We start from the raw sequence: 18,920 nt of genomic DNA, 5'->3' as shown, positions 1-18,920 counted from the left end.
ACCCCTCCCATACCAGGTGGGAGGTCTGGCTGGCTCATACCCTCCTCTTTGACCTGTACAGGTCTCTTACTCTTTTGGAGCCTTAGTTCGTTATCTGTAAAGGAGGAACAACTACGACTATAGTGCCCTGAGGGGGTGTGGATGCGGCGGACCTGGCAGGGGTCTAGATGCGCCCCTCCTGTGGCTCACACTCCTGCCATGTGGCAAGTGTCTGCAGCTGTGTCTGTGCTCCCATTCTGAGAAGTGGAAGGCACCATTCTCTGTCTTCCAGTCAGATTTCGAGGCAGAGAGAAGGCAGCCAGGCTGAAAGGTCCCGCAGAAGGCACCGAGGCGCGCAGTCAGCAAGCTCCCCCCATGGAGGATCCTTGGCCCACCCCATGGCCGTTTTTTCACAACGTGGTGGCTGCACTAGGAAGGAGGCAGGTGTGCCTGCGAGGACAGCCCGGGGCTCCTCATGCCACACACCAGCTCCCACCCACCACCACTGCCAGCTGGGGCTCAGAGCCCCAGGGGACCTCCTGCCATTTGGCCATGACTCTGATCCTCTCTGAGGTGGTTGTGTCCACAGTGCCCCCTGTCCAGGGCAGGTGATGGCACTTGAAAGCTGCAGGCACACAGGGCGTTTTCGGGGAGGACTGCAGAGCTTCCGGCTCTGGGGGCTGGGGCCGTGGGTCAAAAGAGCCTCAACGGTTTCCTAGCAGTGAATAGATTTTTAATTTATTAAAACTAGAAGAGACCGGGCACCTTGGGGGCTCAGTCAGTTAAGCATCTGCCTTGGCTCAGGTCATGATCTCAGGGTCCTGGGATGGAGCCCCAGGGAGAGAGCTGCGTGGATTAACTATGACTTCAAATGATGGTTTCGGGTTGTTTGGTTTTTGTTTAAAGTTGAATGGAGTATTTGGGGGGCTTTTGTTTTTCACTTGAAAATGGCATCTCGGGCACCTGAGTGGCTCAGTGGGTTAAAGCCTCTGCCTTCGGCTCGGGTCATGATCCCAGGGTCCTGGGATCGAGCCCCGCATCGGGCTCTCTGCTCAGCGGGGAGCCTGCTTCTCCCCTCATCTCTCTGCCTGCCTCTCTGCCTACTTGTGATCCCTGTCTGTCAAATAAATAAATTAAAAAAACAAAAAAGAATAAAGAAAATGGCATCTTTAGGGATAGGTGCCCTCCCCTGAACAGAAGCACAGATCGGAGGTTTGATCTCTAGGGCTTCCTGGCTGACCAGTGTAAGCCGCCACATTCTGGGTCCAGGTGTACCCACCCAGGGCCCGGGAGCTGTTGCTCCGGAAATGGTTCATCCGTGACCCACCAACGCTCAAGAGGGACTAGGGTGAGAGTGTGAGAGATCACGCTCACATGGCATCCAGGGGTGGAAATTAGCAGGGATTGATGATGTGAGCATGGGCTTGACAGCTGGGGAGAGAACAGGACCAAGGTGCCACAGGTGTGTGTGGGGGGGTTCAGCTGAGGCTCGAACAAGGGGCCTAGCCCCTGGCAGGTTTGTGTGACCTGGGGTGCCCAGGTCCTGGTTCTTGAAGAGTCTGCACTGCCTGGAAACAGATGCTCAGAGAGGGTGTCCTGGGAAACCTGCTCGGAGCAAAAAGATGCCTCGATCGACTGTGTATTTACCAGCCCTGGTCAAAGGCATCTGACGGGTTTTCCATCAGACCGGCCAGGAGTGAGGGTGGGGTGTCACATGGCCTGATCATGGCTGCTCTGCAAAGTCCAGCCCTGGAGACTAGTGGGGATAAGGAATTAGCCTGGGGCAGGAGCTTCCTGTTCAGGCAAGCCTGATGTTTAAGGTGGTACCTGGCCTCCCCACAGCACAATCCCAGAGCCCCAGGCCCACCTGGCGTGCTTGTCCCCCACACTCATCACCCCAGGCGCTCCAGTCTCTGTCCCCCAACATCTGTGGCTTTCCCCACCCACACTGTTCCGTCAGCTCGGAATGGCCTCCACCTTGTCCACGGGCACGCTCACTCTGGATGGTGGTGCCCACATCAAAAGCCCCTCTCCAAGGAAGCCCTCTGTTGGCTCTACCTGACCAGCAGTTGGTCAGCGCCTTGTGACTTTGGTGTCCCCAGACCTCTACTGGAGCTGCCCACTTTCCTCGCAGCCTGGTGCAAGGACCCCACAGGCCTGCCCCATCATGGGCAGGGCCATATATGGAATAGGTTAGTGTTGTTGCGCCCTTTAGATGCCTCTGGAACTTCATGGATTTCAATCAAAAGACACCATGGTCATCTGTGCTTGTGCTCTGGAATCCTGCCCGTGTTCCCCTCCCTCCTGCCAGGTCTTTATCTCACTCACTGACCCATCAGCTGAGACTCCCGACAACTTTCCATGCTGCATGTTTTCTCCAATCCTGACGCTTCATGCCTATGGATAGCATTTCTCCTTTTGTGCAGGTGCAGAAAGCAAGGTCTGGAGCCCCAGGCTGGGATTTGCACCCAGGTCTACCCCCAGATACCTCCCCAGCTCCCTAGGTCCCTCCAGACATGTTCCTTCCCAGGCACTTCCTTGGCCACTTCCAGAAACCATGTTTGGGTACCACCCCCTGCCAGCATTATGCCCTGCTCAGGCCTCCAGGGAGTACCCCGCCAGTCATGGTGAGCACCTGTGGCCAAAGCATTGTCTGGGGATGTGGCACTCCCCCTGGACACCTGCAGCTGGATTAATCAGACTCAGGTGCCCCCCCCCCCCCGAGGTTACAAGCCCGCCATCTGGGCAGGCACCTGTCTGGGGGTGGAAAGGGAGGCGCGTGGGGAGGGGGCACTGAGTGGTCCTGTCTCCGCCTCGTCCTGCTGACGGTGTGGGCTTTGGGGGCTGTGAGCTCTGTCTGCCGAGGATGAGGGTGCACACAGGCCCGTGACAGACACTGTGTGTTCCACCAGAGCACCTCCTCTGGAGAGCAATTTGGTTCTCTCCTTCAGGGGACCATTGCTCTTTGTGGCGTGTTCTGTGGAATTAAGTGCGCCTCTCAGTGTCACTGCAGGGCGATCTCTGCTTCACTGGCGCCAATGGCAAAGATGCGCCGCAGCCCCAGTCACTTGTAATGACACGTTTCCTGAGTGGGTGAGACAGAGGCACAGACGTGAGCAGGCTCCCAGGCCTCCAAGTCCTCTGCTCTTCTCTTGCGGGGGCGGTGGCTGCTGAGGGCGCTCCCGGCTTGGCGCGGCATGGCCCTGGAATTGAGGTCAAGGGGGACATTGTTGAGAATGCTGAAAAGAGTGGGGGGAAGCCAGGGGCAGAAACCATACCTTGAAACAAATGGTCATGGATCCTGGCCAGTCCCTGGAGGGAAAGCTGCCTTCTGGTCTTTTCTCAGGAAATACTCAAGCTGCCACCACCAGTGACCCAGAGTATTTACCAAAACTTGGAGGTGTATCTCATAGAATATCCATTTTTTTTCTCCTTAAGGGTCCTTGAGGACATAGCAGAGACTCCAAAAATGTACATGGTGTCTAAATCAAGGTTAAGATACCACTGACTGTCCAGCAATGATGCAGAGAATGTCCCCCAAGGCTGTGCTGAGGCCACAGGACGGGTGGGGGGCAGCCTGGTCTCTTCAGTGGAAACCCACATGTCTCCCGCCTGCTGTCTCTTGTGCCCACCTGTGCCATGTGGCCTCTGGAGGCCCCCAGGGCTGACAGCAGGGTCTGGCAGGTAACCGATGGTCAGGAAACCTTCTTTCTTTTACTTTTTCCTCTCTCTTTTTTTTTTTAAGATTTTATTTAGTTATTTATTTTAGTGAGGGCAAGCAGGGGGAGGGGGAGGGGGAGAATCCCAAGCAAATTCGTCGTGAGCAGGGAGCCCGACGTGGGGCTCTATCCCACCACCCTGCCATTATTACCTGAGCTGAAACCAAGAGTGGGACGTGCAACCAACTGAGCCCCCCAGGCACCCCAGGAACCACTTTCTAAGGGAATGAATGGTCTTGTCCTGTTTCAGGAGTGTGAAACTCAGAGCTCTTGGGATTGAGAGTGCCATCTGCACTGATTAAACTGCCTGGCAACCCCCGCACAGAAGCCAAAAGCAAAGCCCAAGTCTGCAAGTACCCTCGAGCAGACCCACCATGCGGGAGCTGCAGGGCCAGGGCCTGTAGGGCCTGGTGCTCGCCGGGGCCCAGGCAGTTTCCCGGCTGCTGACCCGAGCCCCGGGTTGGGGCTGGCTCACCCCTGGTCTTGTCCACGGCTCCTGCCGAGAGAGCAGTTGGCCTGGGAGCACTGTCCTCCCCGTCCGCTCGGTGGCTGCCACTGATTCTAATGGTCCTCACGTTTGCCTGCACACAATCGCTTCACACGAGGATGTAATTAAATCCTTTGAACAGCACTTTGGGACATCTGATTATGCAGAAAAACTCCATAGAAATGTAAGCTGTTGTGTGCAGCTGGTTTACCCTGCGGTTTCTGTCAGTGCTCACTGTTCTGTGAAAATTACCTGAAGGGAAGGTGAAGAAGGCGAAGCCGGGAGGGAGGCCGGGCTGGGCCCTGCTGTGCAGCCTCTGACCTGCCTTTTCCAGGACCCGGATCGCTGCGGAGTAAGCAGCGCAGCCCCGCCGGCCCCACGTGGGCCCTGCTGACTCCCCCGGCCCTTCTCTCCCCAGGAGCTGCCAGAGCATGACAAGCTTGGTCAGCAACACCATGTCGCCGATCAAGGACGGGACCTCCTCTCTCCCCAGGAGGCAGAGCTCGTTCGCCAGGCCCCCGCTCCGTGCTCTGTACGACCTGCTCATAGCGCCCATGGAAGGGGTAAGTGTCCCCCAGCCCTGGGGCCCAGGGGCTTCAAGGCGTCAGGACGCATTGTTTCCTATTCAGTGCCCACATGTGCCCCTTAGATATAAAATGGGCTCCTGAGACAACCAGGGACACACCTCTCTCTCCAGCTTTCCAGTCAGTGTCTGGAAGCGCATTCTTGGCTGGCTGCTTATAAGGGGGAGACGCCCCAGGTTTAGGCTGCCAGGTTAAAGCCTAGCGTTGCTCCTTTCCAGCCAGACAAATCTGGCCTCGGCTGCATCAGGGACCCCAAGAGGTGATGCCCTCCTATCTTCTCATCAGACTTTGGGGCCAAGGGAGGCGCAGGGCTGGGCCCATCTCCATAGTTGTCAGGAGGAACCACGCTATCCGTGCGAGCCCCGAGCAGATGGCAAGAGGGGTGTGCCACAGCCCTACCTCATCCTGCTGGGAAGGCCTCCCCATCTCCACCTCTTATTCGAGGCTCTCAGCAGGGCTTTGCTTTCTGCTGAGAACAGATCCCTTGGCCTCTGCCACTGTCAGGAGCCATGGACTCCATTTCAGAGTCTGACGTCAAAGACACCCTTTCCAGCTGGGATTTCTTGAGAAGGTTGAGAATGGCTCCTGATGGGTTTCGATGGCTCTGGACTTTGGATACCATCCTTCAGTCCGGATATGGCGCTCTCACTGGGTGGGGGAGACCAAAGGGCTTGGGGGTTTTATGAATCTGAATGGTGAGCCTATCAGATGGCTTCGTGTATGACTGTGTATTAGCTCTGGCTGCTGTTAACAAAACACCGTGAACTGGGCGGTTTAGACAATAGACGTTTATTTCTCATGGTTCCGGAAGCTTGAAGTCCGGGGTGAGGGTGCCAGCAGCTTCAGTTGTGGGGCAAAGGCCCTACTTCTGGCTGCAGACAGCCCCCTTCTCACCGTGTCCTCACATGGTCGTTCTGGCCTTTCCCCTTTCTTGTAAGGGCACTAACTCCATCCTGAGGGGACTGTCCTTGTGACCTCATCTAAACCAAATTACTCCCAAAGGTCCCACCTCCAAATACCATCCCACTGGGGATTAGGGTTTCAACATATGGATTTGAGGGGACACCAGCATTCAGCCCATAACCCACCCCAAGGAAAGCCCAGAGTGCCGGCAGTCATGGGGGCCTGGCTGTCGGGGGGTGGGGTGTGATTGACAGGCCTTGGAGAGCAGGCTGCAGGCCTGTGCGTCCTAGCAGCTGTCTGCAACCGGGTGGGAGTTTTGTCTCACGGACATTGGGGTGGCCCCTCGGCGGCTCGCTCTTCCGTTTCAGCCAGCTGGCAGAGATGAAGTGTGTCCTCAGAAAACCCTACCTTGACAGCGACGCCTTCATCCCCTGGAAATATTTGCTTATGCATTTCCCTGGCCGGCCGGCCAAGGATGTGTGTCAGCCAGCCCAGTATTTTTCAGGAGGCTGCCTGCCTGCCAGGCCCTGCAGACTTCCCTCACTCAGGGACCCGGGGGTGGTGAGGAGCCCAGAACTTTGGGGGCTGGCAGTCAGGACTCAAGTCTGACACTGCCCTTCCCTGGATTGGTGACCTTGGCCAAGCAGTTTCTCCTTCTCAAGTCCCTGTGTCCTCATTAGAAAATGAGACGATGCCACAGAGCGTGTCAGGTCCTAGCAGGGCTGGGCTTCGAGGCGTGTGAGGAATGCACGGGACAGCTGCAGCGGCAAGAGGGCCCTGGCGAGAGCGGGCCACCGCGCCCACGTCGCTGCCCCTTCCAGCACCTCAGGGCCTCTGGTCCCGTCAGCACAGAGGCCCAGGCCTGTCTTCTCCTTCCCTGCAACACACCCTGTCCTGTCCTTCTTAGGACTGTTGTCCCCTTGCTGTCCTCTTTTTAACCAAGGGCCAAGGCTGCTGAGAGTGCCCTGGCTCAGAGCATCTCAGAGGTCACGCTAACTTAGCATGATTTATGTGCTGCATCCTGGGGAGAAATACACATCTACACCCTTGGGCTGATTTGTCTTCAGATGGCCAAGCAGACCATTTTGGTGACTTACTCCCACGCTCTGCTCGCCCTGAGCTCCATTTTGCACTGATCCCCCTTCAGGTCCTCTGAAGGCTCTTTGGACCCTCCATTCTTTCACTCACTTGGGCCTTCTGGGGTCCTTGGCACTTCCCTTTGGTGTCCAGGTCCCAGATGATTTGTCCCACGAATATGGAATGGGCTGGTGGGGCTGGCGAGCGGGGCAGGGAACAGGGGGCCAGGCTGGAGACTGGCTGGGACCAGCGTGTCCTTGGAGGCTCAGGTCATGTGGAGTTGGCAAGCTCCTCACCTCTCTGGCCCAGATCGAGTGTCTCCTCCTCTTAGGAGCCTTCCTTGCCCTCTTCTCCCACCGCCCTGTAGCCTTCCTCCACCTCCCTGCTACTGGGTCCCCTCTATGCCCCATGTCTTTCATGGCACCCACTACCTCACTGGACTCAGAACTTAGCTGGTGGTGGCATGCCTCCCCTCCTCCCCCTTGCTGCCCACCCCACACTCCCTGAAAGCAAGGATGGTCCCTCATCTCTGTGTCCCCAGCAGCTGGCCCAGGGCCTGGTACATGCTGGCACTCAGTGAAGTTTATGGAATGGTCCAAAGCTGGGGGGTGGGGAGAGGCAGCTCTCCCTCTCGCCATCCAGTACTTCCTCCGAGGAGAGAAGCTACTGTAGCCTCGAGTTGTCCTTGTCGGGGAGCCTGTGGGGTTATAAAAGCTGTGCTGTGCTTTTCCTTCCTGAGGACTTGCCCCTGTGACTTAAAGAATAAAAATGTGCCTGTGGGAATAGTGCAGCTCATGCCTAGACATCTGTGTCTCTCCAGGGCTGCTGGGAAGGGGAAGAGTTAAAGCCCTAAACAAGTTAGAGCAGGGAACGGAGTCGGGCTTCCTAGGGGGAGCTGCCCAGGGAAGGGAAGGGCCCGGCCACCAGACGGTGCCGGTGCCCCAAAGCCTGCAGTTCGGGACAGATGTACGGGGCCCCAGGCGTCCGCCTTTGGGGTTACAGTCTCATCATGGAGGGAGCCGTGCAGTTGGGAAGCGTATCCTGACTTCCGGAGAGAGAAAGTGTTCTCTCTTGTGACCTAGGTGTCCAAATATTGTGAACGAGTGTGGCTGCCTCGCATGAGCCGCAGAGTGAAACCCTGCAAAGGCTGTTAAAGCAAACGGTCAGAGGAAGAGCTTGTCCTTGGCAAGCGGTTGCCATCCGCTGTGTTTCAGTAAAGACACCCGACTGACAGTTTCATCCGTTCGTTCCACAAGCAGTTGTTGGCGTGTGTTGGGTCGACACCGTCCTGGAGGCGGAGGAGGCGGCTGGGTATGTGGCTGTCCCGTGTCTGAGGCTCACAGGCCGTGCTCAGGTTGGGTGGGCTGCAGAGAGGAGGAGGAGGCCGCCTGGGCCTTCCTCCTGCTGCCGGAGGCCAGCACCCTCACCTGCTCTGGAGGCCACTAGAGGGCGACACGACACCGTCCACTTGCCCCTTCCCAGCGCTGTCAGCTGCCAGGCCCAGCCAGACCCTTTTCCATATCTTCAGTGAAAATACAAATCAAAACCGAAAGTCCAACCTTACAAGTCTCTGACACTTCAAGACTAAAAGGATTAGCCTCTTCACATGGGGCTTATAATTGTTTGAACAAGTGCCTTTGTGTAGCCCCAGTCCTGTGGCTAAGGGAGTAGGTCAGACAGTATGAAAAGTGGAACAGAAGAATATTTTACCGTCGGCTTGCACCAGTATTTGATTTAATTTGGCTTCAGGGAAACACGGTCTTGCCTCTTTCCTGGAAGCATGCCGTCCTTTGCTGTCAGGATGGGGCGAGCCTGTCCAGCTGTCTGCGAGGTGGGCCCTGCATGTAACCCGTCAGCAGACATTAAGTCAAGCCCTGTCCAATACCCACAGGAGAAAATGTCACCAAAGAAAAGTTGCAAGGGTTTCGTGTGAAAGAGACTGGAACCCTGTGTGCATCCCTGGCATTCAATTTTCATCATTTTAATAGAGTAAAACACAGTAAGCCATGCCTCTGGGCCCTGTCTGTGGTGAAGGGACAGACCTGGACCAATCCTGTCCCACGGCGGGATCAGTATCACACAGAAGTATGCGCCAGCAGCCATGTTCCAGAAGATGCATCTGATGTGACGAGGTCCCCCAGGGCTGCTCTAGGGGAAGCCGCTCGCTCACTCAGGTCCAAAATCACCCCCTCAGTTTGCAGACAGGGCTTCACCAAAGCCAGAAGCTGCTCTGATCAAGAAGCCAGATGGAGAGTAGGAAATTGCCTTGGATTTAGGTGACTCGTTCTCCAGAGGTCCAGATTTTGGAACCTTTCAGCATGACTGGAGTTTGGTCTCATTCTAGTTATAGTCCCATCTTTGCCATTATTTCCATTTATTGAAATTCCCTGTTTCCCACATCTATAGTCATAAAACCGTAGTTGCAGGACAGGTAGCAAGAGTGAATGACCTTGATCATGAGGAGGAGTATTTCTCGGCCACCTCTGCTCTGGATTAAGGTCGCTGCTTGTTTATGTGGATGCGTCTCTTTCAGGACCCCCAGAAACTTACTTAAAACTTGCTGTTCAAGTTGGTTAGGTTGGTAATATGCCTTCCTAAACACTGGGGCTCTGGGAATTCGCCCCAGACCTCTCATCTACACGTGCAAGGCAGGGGCAGAGCTCAGCTCTGACTGGGGCCTGCCCTTAATTTCAGCTCTGGGGGAAAGGATTCTTGCAAAATCAAGTAGCCTGATAAACCAGCTCACCCCAGAACAGATGCCTCCAGAGACAAGACAGCCCATCTAGGTGCCCGTTTTCCAAATGGATGGAACGTTTGGAGAGAGTCAGGGAATAGTTGTCCCCAGAAACAATCTGCCCTGCACTCCAGACTATGGAGCGGAGGCCAAGGCCCTTGAGACTGGCCTGCTCAGGGCTTGGGGCATGCTCGGGGCTGGCAGCCCTGCCACCAGCCCGTCTAACTGATTTCTGAGTGAGACATCTGTTGTGATATTCAAATAAGGACCCACATCACCCAAGAACAGCAAGCATTTCCACAACCAATTAGGACAAGGAAATATGGAGGCGAGAAGCTGCCTGGAACCGTGAAACTGGTGGTGAGAGCGGCCCGATGGGCAAGCAGCCTCCAGGGAGGGGAACATTCCTCTCTGGGTGAGCGCTGTTGGGCTGTGGCTCTGCTCCGGTGGCTGTGCAACAGCGGCCGTCTCAGCCCCACCCTGAAGACGCCTGCCCATGGGGGTGCGCGGGCTCATTTCCCCAGGGCAGCCAAGAATGAGAGGCCCGCTGTTGCCCGGAGGTCCATGGGCAGACCCTCTGGCTGGTGTGGCTGGTGTGCCTGGAGTTGGACGCTGGTGGCAGGCAGACCCCTCTGGCTCCGGCTGGCCATTGGTCACGTTCCTCCAGTTCCCGAATTCCAAACCCCTCCCCCCCATTGGTTCTTCCGGCAAACCAGTGATTTGTTGTTGGGGTAGCCAAAGAATCTCGTCGAGTGCATTGACCTTGACTCTTGCATTTCTGGTTGGATTACAGGGTCTGTGGTCTTTGTGGGTTTTAGTTGTGGTTTGAGGGTTTCTCCCCACGGTGACACTTGCTGCAGCTCTCTACATCCACCTGTGATGCCAAGATCTCCCAGAAACATCACAGGAAAGGTTTCTCTATCTTAAAAAAGTTCTGTTTGACCAGTTCACTCAATCAAAAATGTGAGTCCAGAAAAAAACCCAGGCCTGTAAGCCAGCTCTGCAGTAGCCAGATGCCTGCTAGTTCTTGCTTCTGGAATCTTTGTGGGGTCTATTTGATCCCAAATCTAATCTGCCTGGAAACTCCTGAACCCAGGAGTTTTCTGTCGCTCCCCCATCATGCTCCAGGATGTTTATTCCCCTGGCCTGTGATGCTGTGACACAGCGAGTGGCCTCCCATGTCCTCCAGTGAAAACGAAGCTCATTGCACGGGGAGGATGCAGACTGATCCCTTGAACCATGGTGACCTGCGTGGAGCACGTAGCTCTTAAACCAGAAGCCAGGACACGTGCAACGTCAAGTGCTGGTATCAGTGCTTTTGAACAGATCAGTGTTGCTGGTCACCATGCATCTGATAGGGCCCCGCTGAAGAAATGGTGATCGCATCCAAAATTTCCACCAGCCATATATTCAGGATCTGTGGCAGTTGCCTCAGAGAACTGCAGACTCAGAAAGTGGACTTCAGGGTCACTGTCGGGTGGCTGACCCCACAGGTGTTAGGCGTCATGGGCACTCAGTGAATAGCTGGTGGATGATGGTGATGGTGACACGAGGAAGGGATGGATGGTGGTGACATTGGTCTGTCGAGGTCCCTGGGTCAAAGTTTGGAGCTGGATGCTCCAGAGGGGCCCCTTACATGTTTTAGCTCCGTGCATGTTTATAAACACCAGAGAGAGACGGGGTGAGTTATACTGGAAATTGAAGCTCAGGAAAAAATAACAGTGTGGTTGAGCTTTGAACACCATGGGTCCTATGTAGTGTGGGACGCCCGTCTTTGGTGCAGTGAAATATTCAAATGGAACTACTGACTCCCTCAAAACTTAACGACTAATAGCTTACTGTTGCTTGGAAGGCTTATCAGTAGCAAGGAGTCGATTAACATAGATTTTATAGGTCACGTGCGTTATATACTATAATACTACAACAAAGAAGCTAGAGAAAAGAAAATGGCATTAAGAAAATCTCAGGAAGAGAAAATACATTTACAGCCCTGTCCTGTGTGTGTTGAAAAGAGCCCACGTGTAAGGGGACCCACGCCATTCACATCCGTGATGCTCAAGGGTCAACTATAAAAATTATAGGGCCTATGTTGACCGTATTTCAAGAACCTGCAGACAGTCGTGAGTTCACGTTTGACTAGTATGTCCCAACTGCCCACTGGCTGCCAGGCTCCATGCCACCGTGGCCCGCTTTGACCCATGTGAGGTCATGGATGTGCATGCCGTAGTGCTCAGGTGGGAGACCAAAAGCCCAGTAGATCAACCAGGGGACGTTTGACAGAGAGACTTATTCCCTGTGGCCAAAGTGTAGTAGTCAGCTTGAAGGAAACTGTGGTTTTCTCAGGCTGAGGAAGTTTACCCAGGAAAGGATGGACCCCGGGAAAGGTATGTGGTTCGGCCCACTGGATAGCAGAGATGTTGGCTGGTTTGGCCGGGCAGGAGCTGGTCTCGAGTTGCTGGCGAGCAAAGGCCGCCCTCCTCAGGGTACAGGAGGACAGAGGATCTGTTTCCAGTGGCAAGGGTGTGCAGAGAGTCCAGGCACCTGCTGGGCAGGAGGCCTGCCGAGAGCATGGGTGGCGCGGGCTAGGGTTGTCGTGTGGAAAGGACCGAGGGAAGGGTATCAGCAGGGTCACAGATGGGCACAGTCTGGGCTCTGCTGTGTGTCTCCATGCACACACACCGCTGACTTGGGCCAGCAGGAAATCCTCTTCCCTTGGCATCGCCCCTCTGCGCCCTCCACCGAGGAAGCTCAGCACCGAGCTCCCTCTACAGGAGACCCCGCTGCAGGAATCTAGTCACTGGGCAGGTGCAGATGGGGCAGCAGGAGGGTGCTGAGGGTCTGTAAAGTGACAATAGCCGCCCACACCCACCAGCAGGTGCCTACCGCCTGCCCTGGCTAAAGGAATAGCCCTCCCCCTCTGTGAAGACTGGGCTTAGCCTGAGTCCCCTCGCTCCCAGGCCTCCCTGCTGGGGCACTCCGTGTCCCCATTTCCATCCTGGGCCTGGAACACCCTGGGACGGGCAGGGTCACCGGGGGAATAGACAGGTTTCAGCACCCCTGCCCTTGTTGTCTTGGTCTCCTTCAAAAGATCCATTTCTAGAAACTTCAGAGGTCAGAAAGTCTGAGTCTTTGCTGGAATTTGTTGGGCTCTGTTAGTTGCTGGTGTGGGGCTGATGCTGAGCCCTTTTATCTCTCAAACCCAGGACTTAAGAAGCCAGCAAATACCCTTTCTAGACTGACAGATGGAGACGCAGAGAAGCCTTTCCCTGAATTGTCTTTCCTTTTCTATCTAATGGATGATATGTAATTTGGATAGAGACATCACTTTATTTTCCGTTTTCAAGTCCACATTGGGTTATAGCTGATCTTTCAAGAACAAGGGCGATGCTCACGTATCCTGTAGGCAGAATTCAGAAGACCGTTCCCGGGCCATCTTTTCCAACAGGTTCAATCCGTTTTCCTGCCGTCTTTTAACTGAAGCTGTCAGTCTGTTGTGCCGCCCGTCTGCCCGCAGGCCAGGGCTGCTGGTGCTCGCCTCCTTCCTGCCCGGACAGGGGTCCCATGTGGGGCTCTCACCCAGGGCCATGTGCGGGAGCCAGCCCAGCCCCAGCCACGAGCCTCCATTCCGGGAGGACCCAGACCTCTGAATTGGGGTACTCTGTTCATTCAGAGCAAACTCTCCCCATCTCCAGGCTAGAATTCCAAGAGCCTTCCCTCCCCTCACCACTGAGGTCACTCTTTACCAAGTCCCGGCAAGTCTCCCTTCTCTCCCTGGGTCTCTCGCTGTCTGAATCAGCGTGCACAGCCCCAGCACGCACCGCCCCATCCGCCGTGGTGCAGGCTCTGCCTCCGGACACTTCCCTGGAGGTTTGTCCATGGAGAATGTGCATAGCAGGTGCTTAGAGCCCGGGGGAGCCACGCTCCCCTGTCTGAACTTGGGCAGGGTCCTCCACAGTGGCGTCCGGGTCTCTCTCCAGACTTGCTCTGTTTACTACCCCCTCCCCGCACTGCCCTGGGCCTCTTCTGCCCAGGCCAGCGCCACATGGACTGCCCCTCAGAGAGGTCAGAATTCCTTGTCAGAGAAGACACCGTGTGGCCTGCAGGGACAGGACCTCACCCGTCTTTAGGCTGATGTCCCAGATAGGGTCTCGCAGGCAGAGTGTGCAGAGTGCCTACAAAGACCCTACCAGTAACACCTCTATGAACGGCTTCCAGCCTCCCAGTCACAACCCTACCCTGCCTGACACTGCCCTGCTGGCCTTCAGTTCACATGCATGGATGCTCTTGTGACTGGGGACTTGCCCGAGTGTGTCCCAGGGAAATCAGTGACCTGTGGGATGGCACCTGACAGAGACTTACCGGGGTTTGGGCCCTGGCAGGGAGGTCCAGGGGAGGCCTGTGAGGGTGGGGCTGGCCTCTTGTCCCACAAATGCCTGGTGACCCTGGATCAGCCGGGGGTGGGTCTGGTATTGCACACGGCAGGTGGCCTGAGTCCCTGCATTGCCCGCACGTGGGGGGGACAACCCTCGCTGAGCTGGGAGTGGTCGTCACTGTTCCAGCTGTGACCCACCACCGAGGTCAGGGCCCCATCGCCCAGCTCCTTTGGCCCACCTTCCAGGTCTGCTTGGCACAGACCAGAGTGGCTCCCCAGGGCCGGGGACGGGGAGGGCTTCGGTCCACAGCAAGCAGTGTGCCATACCCCACTTCCTCCTTCCTGGGTCGTACAATGATTCTTTTACCCCTTCTCGGTAGATAGCTCTTAAAGCAAACAACCAGCAAATTGGCCTGTTTTTATTTCTGCTTTCTTTAGATGCATCTACAATTTTTTTTTTTTTTTAAGAAAAAGCCACAGGGGGGTTGTAGAGACTGACGGGGCCCGCCAGGCACGTGTCACTTTGGGTTAGCAGAGTGCCATGTGCCAGCCTCAGCCCAGCACCCGGGGCAGCAGTCAGGCGGATCAGGCATGCATCCTCACTCCCGCGGAGCACAGTGGCGCCCTGGTGGGCACTGCGCCCAGTCAGCCAGCAGGGGCTGGGGGGACAGGAGCCCGGAGCCAGAGCTGGGCCCGTGCTCCACAGCAGGCTCTGGGCGGCATCTCCTCATGCAGCAGCAACATCTGCTTGATCTTTCCTGTTCGGCCTGAGCCCAGTCTGGGGGTCACAGTGTCACTGCCTCTCGTGAGAAGAGTCACACCTACATTGCTCTTAGGGTTTCTGGACCAATGTAGCATCCCCTGGCCTGGCCCTCTGGGAGTCACCATGACACACAGGGCTCTTTCTGGGACAACTCCTTGCCTCCTCTAGACCTGCTGGGGCCAGTCCTTGTCTTTGTGGGACATCCCTGTCCTTGACAGGTGACCCGGTCTCTCCCCTTGCCCTGCAGACTTAGACTGGCCCCCAACCTCCTTTACTGCAAGGTCCGTGAGACGGGAGGAAGCCCCCACTCGGTGATGCTCCCCTGGGCAGCGCCCCAAGCCACCACCCACCCTCCCCGCGTGGGCGCTGTGGGCCTGCCAGGTGCTTCTCGGGCGCATGTGGTTTGTGGCCCAGTAGGCCCCATGCGGGCAGGCCATCGCCTGCTGGGCCCCGACTCAGGCGCCCCGTGCCCCCCGCAGGGCCTGATGCACTCCAGCGGCCCCGTGGGCCGGCACCGGCAGCTGGTCCTGGTTCTGGAGGGGGAGCTCTACCTCATCCCCTTCGCCCTCCTGAAGGGAAGCTCCTCCAACGAGTACCTGTACGAGCGCTTCGCCCTCATCGCCGTCCCCTCCATCCGCTCCCTCAGCCCACAGTCCAAGGTAAGCCTCGTGCTGGTGGCGGGTGCCTAGCTGTGGGGTTCTGGAAGACGGCCTTCCCGGCCAGACTGGGCTGCAGGGGGCCAGCATGTGGTCTCTTCCCAAGGTTCCCTCTGCAGTTTGCGGCCAGGGAGGCTGTCTTTGGAGTAGATCTGTCTGTCTGTCTGTCTGTCTGAAGGTGGGAGGAGAGCCCCCTGGCCTCCAGACTCATCTCTGCTATCTCCGAAAGCCACAGTCTCTGTCCTTTCTCTCAAAATGTCTTTGCCGTGACATCAGGACTGTGAGCTCCTCAGGGGACTGGGTCAGGCTCCAGGCCAGTCCGGGTCTCTGAGGAAGCTGCTTTCCCCCGGTGCCCACCGCCCTCGCGCTGTCCACTGACTGGGCGCCGGCTGTGCCCAGCAGAGGGGCCGCAGGCAAGGATGGCAGACACATGAGAAAAGGGTCCCACGGGCCAACGAAGGAACTGAACACAGATGAGGGGGCTTTCAGGGGACAGATTTTTGGGTCTCATTCAGCAAAAGCGTCAGTGTGAGCAGAAATGTCTGTGAAAATCAGGAGGGCGACAGTGGGCCGTCCATAGAATCAGAGGTCTCACCCCATGACCCCCCTTGGCGTGCCCACTCAATCAGAGAGCCTTCCAACCTTCTCCAAACTCCTTCAGACCCTCATGGACCCCGATCTGCCGGGCATGCACTTGTAGCTGCCTCGGCCGTCCTGCTCCGTCTTCGAACTTGAACCTGCCCTCAGAGACCAGCAGACCACGAGGAGAGCTGGGTCAGACAGAGCTCCTCCCAGTGGGAGAAAGTGGCTCATTCAGGAACGCAAACCCTGGGCCCTGGGCGGTCCCCATGGGACCTGCGGTGGCTTCTGTTGACCATGATCATTGACATGGCTCAAACCCGGTCCGCATCTGTCTCACGGGGGTTTGGAAATCTTAGATCTGTTTTCTGTAACTGAACAGTAACTTTCTCATGGGACAGAACCAGTTCAAAGTGAAAGAAAGGCTTTTCTCGAGTTTTTGGCGTGTCAGTGGCTCACTGAATGGCCTCGTCGGACGCTGTCTGGCTCAGAGCGCCGCTTGTTGCACCTGCTGCCAGAAGCACCCAGGAGGTCAGAGATGGCCCGTGTTTCGGGCGCTTCATGGTGACAACAGTAAGCTGGCTGTTTGCCAGGCTGGCCAGGGAGTGGAAGAGCCCCGTCTCTTGACAGACGCCCAGCCGGCGCTTCTCCTACCCGCAGTTGAGGCATCACCACTATGGAGCCATCAGGTTATTTTGAAATAATTTGATCCTTAATATTTCCCAAGAAGCATCAAAAGACCTCGTTGGGGGAAAATCAGAACTTTCCTGGACTCCTCTATGCAGATTTTATAATTCAATGTTTTCTTTCTTTGGCAGCACATAAGGAGATGACAAGTATAATCTTTTCAGCACATGGTGGCTGTACAGGGCGGAGGTTAGCCCTGTCTCCACTGAGACTGACTTGCTTTTTGTCAGCCTTCAGAGCCCTGGCTCATCAGCAGTAGGTCTCCCCCGTTTTGGTGTCCAGAGGGAGGTCTGTGGGAGTGAGGCGCGTGGGGCAGGCCGACACCCTCCACCCTCGCCTCCGGCAGCAGCGCCCCTCAGGACTTGACAGATGGGAGGGGCCCTTCCTGAGATCCAGTCCTGATTTTCCAGAGCTCGGCAGTGCAGCTGTGATTCTCAGTAGGATGAGCACCCGGGCGCCAACGGTGTTGAGGGTTGGAGTGAACGAGGTTATTGGGAGCACAGGTGTAGCTCCGAGGGGATGGAGCCCGGTGCTCACGGGAAGCCTGCGGCTCGGCCGGCTAGCCCGGCCCCTGTCTGACGGGCGGGCTGGTCTGCTTCTCTGTCTTCCCCTCCTAGTCTCACCTGAGGAAGAACCCGCCCATGTACTCCAGCTCCACGTCCATGGCGGCTGTTGTCGGCAACCCCAAGCTGCCGTCGGCGGTGATGGACAGGTGGCTGTGGGGGCCCATGCCATCGGCCGAGGAGGAGGCTTACATGGTGTCAGAGCTGCTGGGCTGTCAGCCTCTGGTGGGCAACGTGGCCACCAAAGAACGGGTCATGAGTGCCCTGACCCAGGCCGAGTGTGTCCACTTTGCCACCCACATCTCGTGGAAACTGTCGGCCTTGGTCCTCACTCCCAGCGCCGACGGTAACCCTGGCGGCAGCAAGAGCTCCTTTGGCCACCCCTACACGATCCCCGAGTCCCTGCGGGTGCAGGACGACGCCAGCGACGGGGAGAGCATCTCGGACTGCCCGCCCCTGCAGGAGCTGCTGCTCACGGCCGCCGACGTCCTGGACCTGCGGCTTCCCGTGAAGCTGGTGGTCCTCGGCTCCTCACAGGAGTCCAACAGCAAGGTCACGGCTGACGGGGTCATCGCACTGACACGGGCCTTCCTGGCTGCCGGCGCACAGTGTGTTCTTGTGTCTCTGTGGCCTGTGCCCGTGGCGGCTTCCAAGATGTTTCTCCATGCCTTCTACTCATCCCTGCTCAATGGCCTGAAAGCCAGCGCCGCCCTGGGGGAGGCCATGAAGGTGGTGCAGAGCAGCAAGGCCTTCTCACACCCCTCCAACTGGGCAGGTAGGAGCACGGACCGCTGGCTGGTGCCTGTCAGGGGTGCCCAGGGCTGGGTACTCACAGCCTCCCAGGTGGGGGAGGGGAGGACGGGGCACTGGGGAGAGGCGGTGTGGGGCGGTGCCGGCAGAGGGCCTTGTTTGCTGAGACTCTCACCTTCTGCCAAACCAGTCATTTGTCACTGAGGTATTAGTCCTTTTTTTTTTTTTTAAGATTTTATTTATTTGAGAGAGAAAGAATATGAGCAGGGGGAGGGGCAGAGGGAGAAAGAATCTCAGATTCCCCACTGAATGCGGAGCCTGACACAGGGCTCGATCTCAGGACCCTGAGATCATGAGCTGAGCTGAAATCAAGAGTTGGACGCTCAACTGACTACGCCACCCAGGCGCCCCTAAAGTCATCTTTTTTTTTGACTAGGGAACAGAACAGCCTGCCATCGGGGTGTGAGCATAGACTTCGGGGACAAGGGTGTGCTGGTTGATGCATTTTATGGTGCCCTCCTGTGAAGTCCCAGGAAGGTGGCAAAGAGCCATGTGGTAGAAAGTCCCCAGGTTTGGTCATTGGAACACGGGTTTGACCTAGTTCCATGTCCAGGCTCTGTGACCTGAGACCAGTTACTTACCCTTTCTGAAGGGAGGTGAAGAGAGAATGTTCTCTGTGACGTCTGGTCATGGGAGGTGGAGCAAGGCGTGACCTGTGGAGCTTCCCATGGCGGAAGCCGTCCCACCAGGCCGCCAACCCAGACTCCAGCCGGGGCCCTGTTGACACAGCCCACGCTCCTTCTGTCCATGCTGTCCCTCAGGACTGGCTCCTGTCCCTCCCCAGGACGCTCCAGAGCAGAGGTGAAATCCCACCAATGCTGTGGCCATGGGACTGACCCACAAACACAGTCTCTTGAACCTCCAGCAACGGAGGAATGCCCAAAGCACTATATTCAAAACATTTATATTTTGTTATGAGCCACATATCATTTAAAAACTGGGGACAAAATGGCTTCCACCTTCCCCTTCCTCTCAAAATGAACCCGGTGGGCAGGTGCACTGTGCCG

At 56.7% G+C, this 18,920-nt stretch overlaps 1 protein-coding gene across 5 annotated transcripts in view; it reads left to right on the top strand.

Annotated features, from left to right (window-relative positions):
* The window catches only part of TTC28 (tetratricopeptide repeat domain 28), a 621,084-nt gene that overhangs the window by 588,235 nt on the left and 13,929 nt on the right, over nt 1-18,920 (top strand). For all 5 annotated transcript variants that reach the window (XM_032883286.1, XM_032883285.1, XM_032883287.1 and 2 more), the window contains 3 exons: nt 4,604-4,748; nt 15,098-15,277; nt 17,158-17,878. In XM_032883286.1, the coding sequence (XP_032739177.1) occupies nt 4,604-4,748; nt 15,098-15,277; nt 17,158-17,878 (1,046 nt within the window). The remainder of the gene's footprint in view (nt 1-4,603; nt 4,749-15,097; nt 15,278-17,157; nt 17,879-18,920) is intronic.

The sequence above is a fragment of the Lontra canadensis genome, unplaced genomic scaffold (genome assembly GCF_010015895.1).
Source record: "Lontra canadensis isolate GAN:19392208 unplaced genomic scaffold, GSC_riverotter_1.0 scaffold87, whole genome shotgun sequence".
Classification (NCBI taxonomy): domain Eukaryota; kingdom Metazoa; phylum Chordata; class Mammalia; order Carnivora; family Mustelidae; genus Lontra; species Lontra canadensis.
The sequence above is the reverse complement of the archived record's forward strand: the minus strand, read 5'-3'. Positions and strand labels throughout refer to the sequence as shown.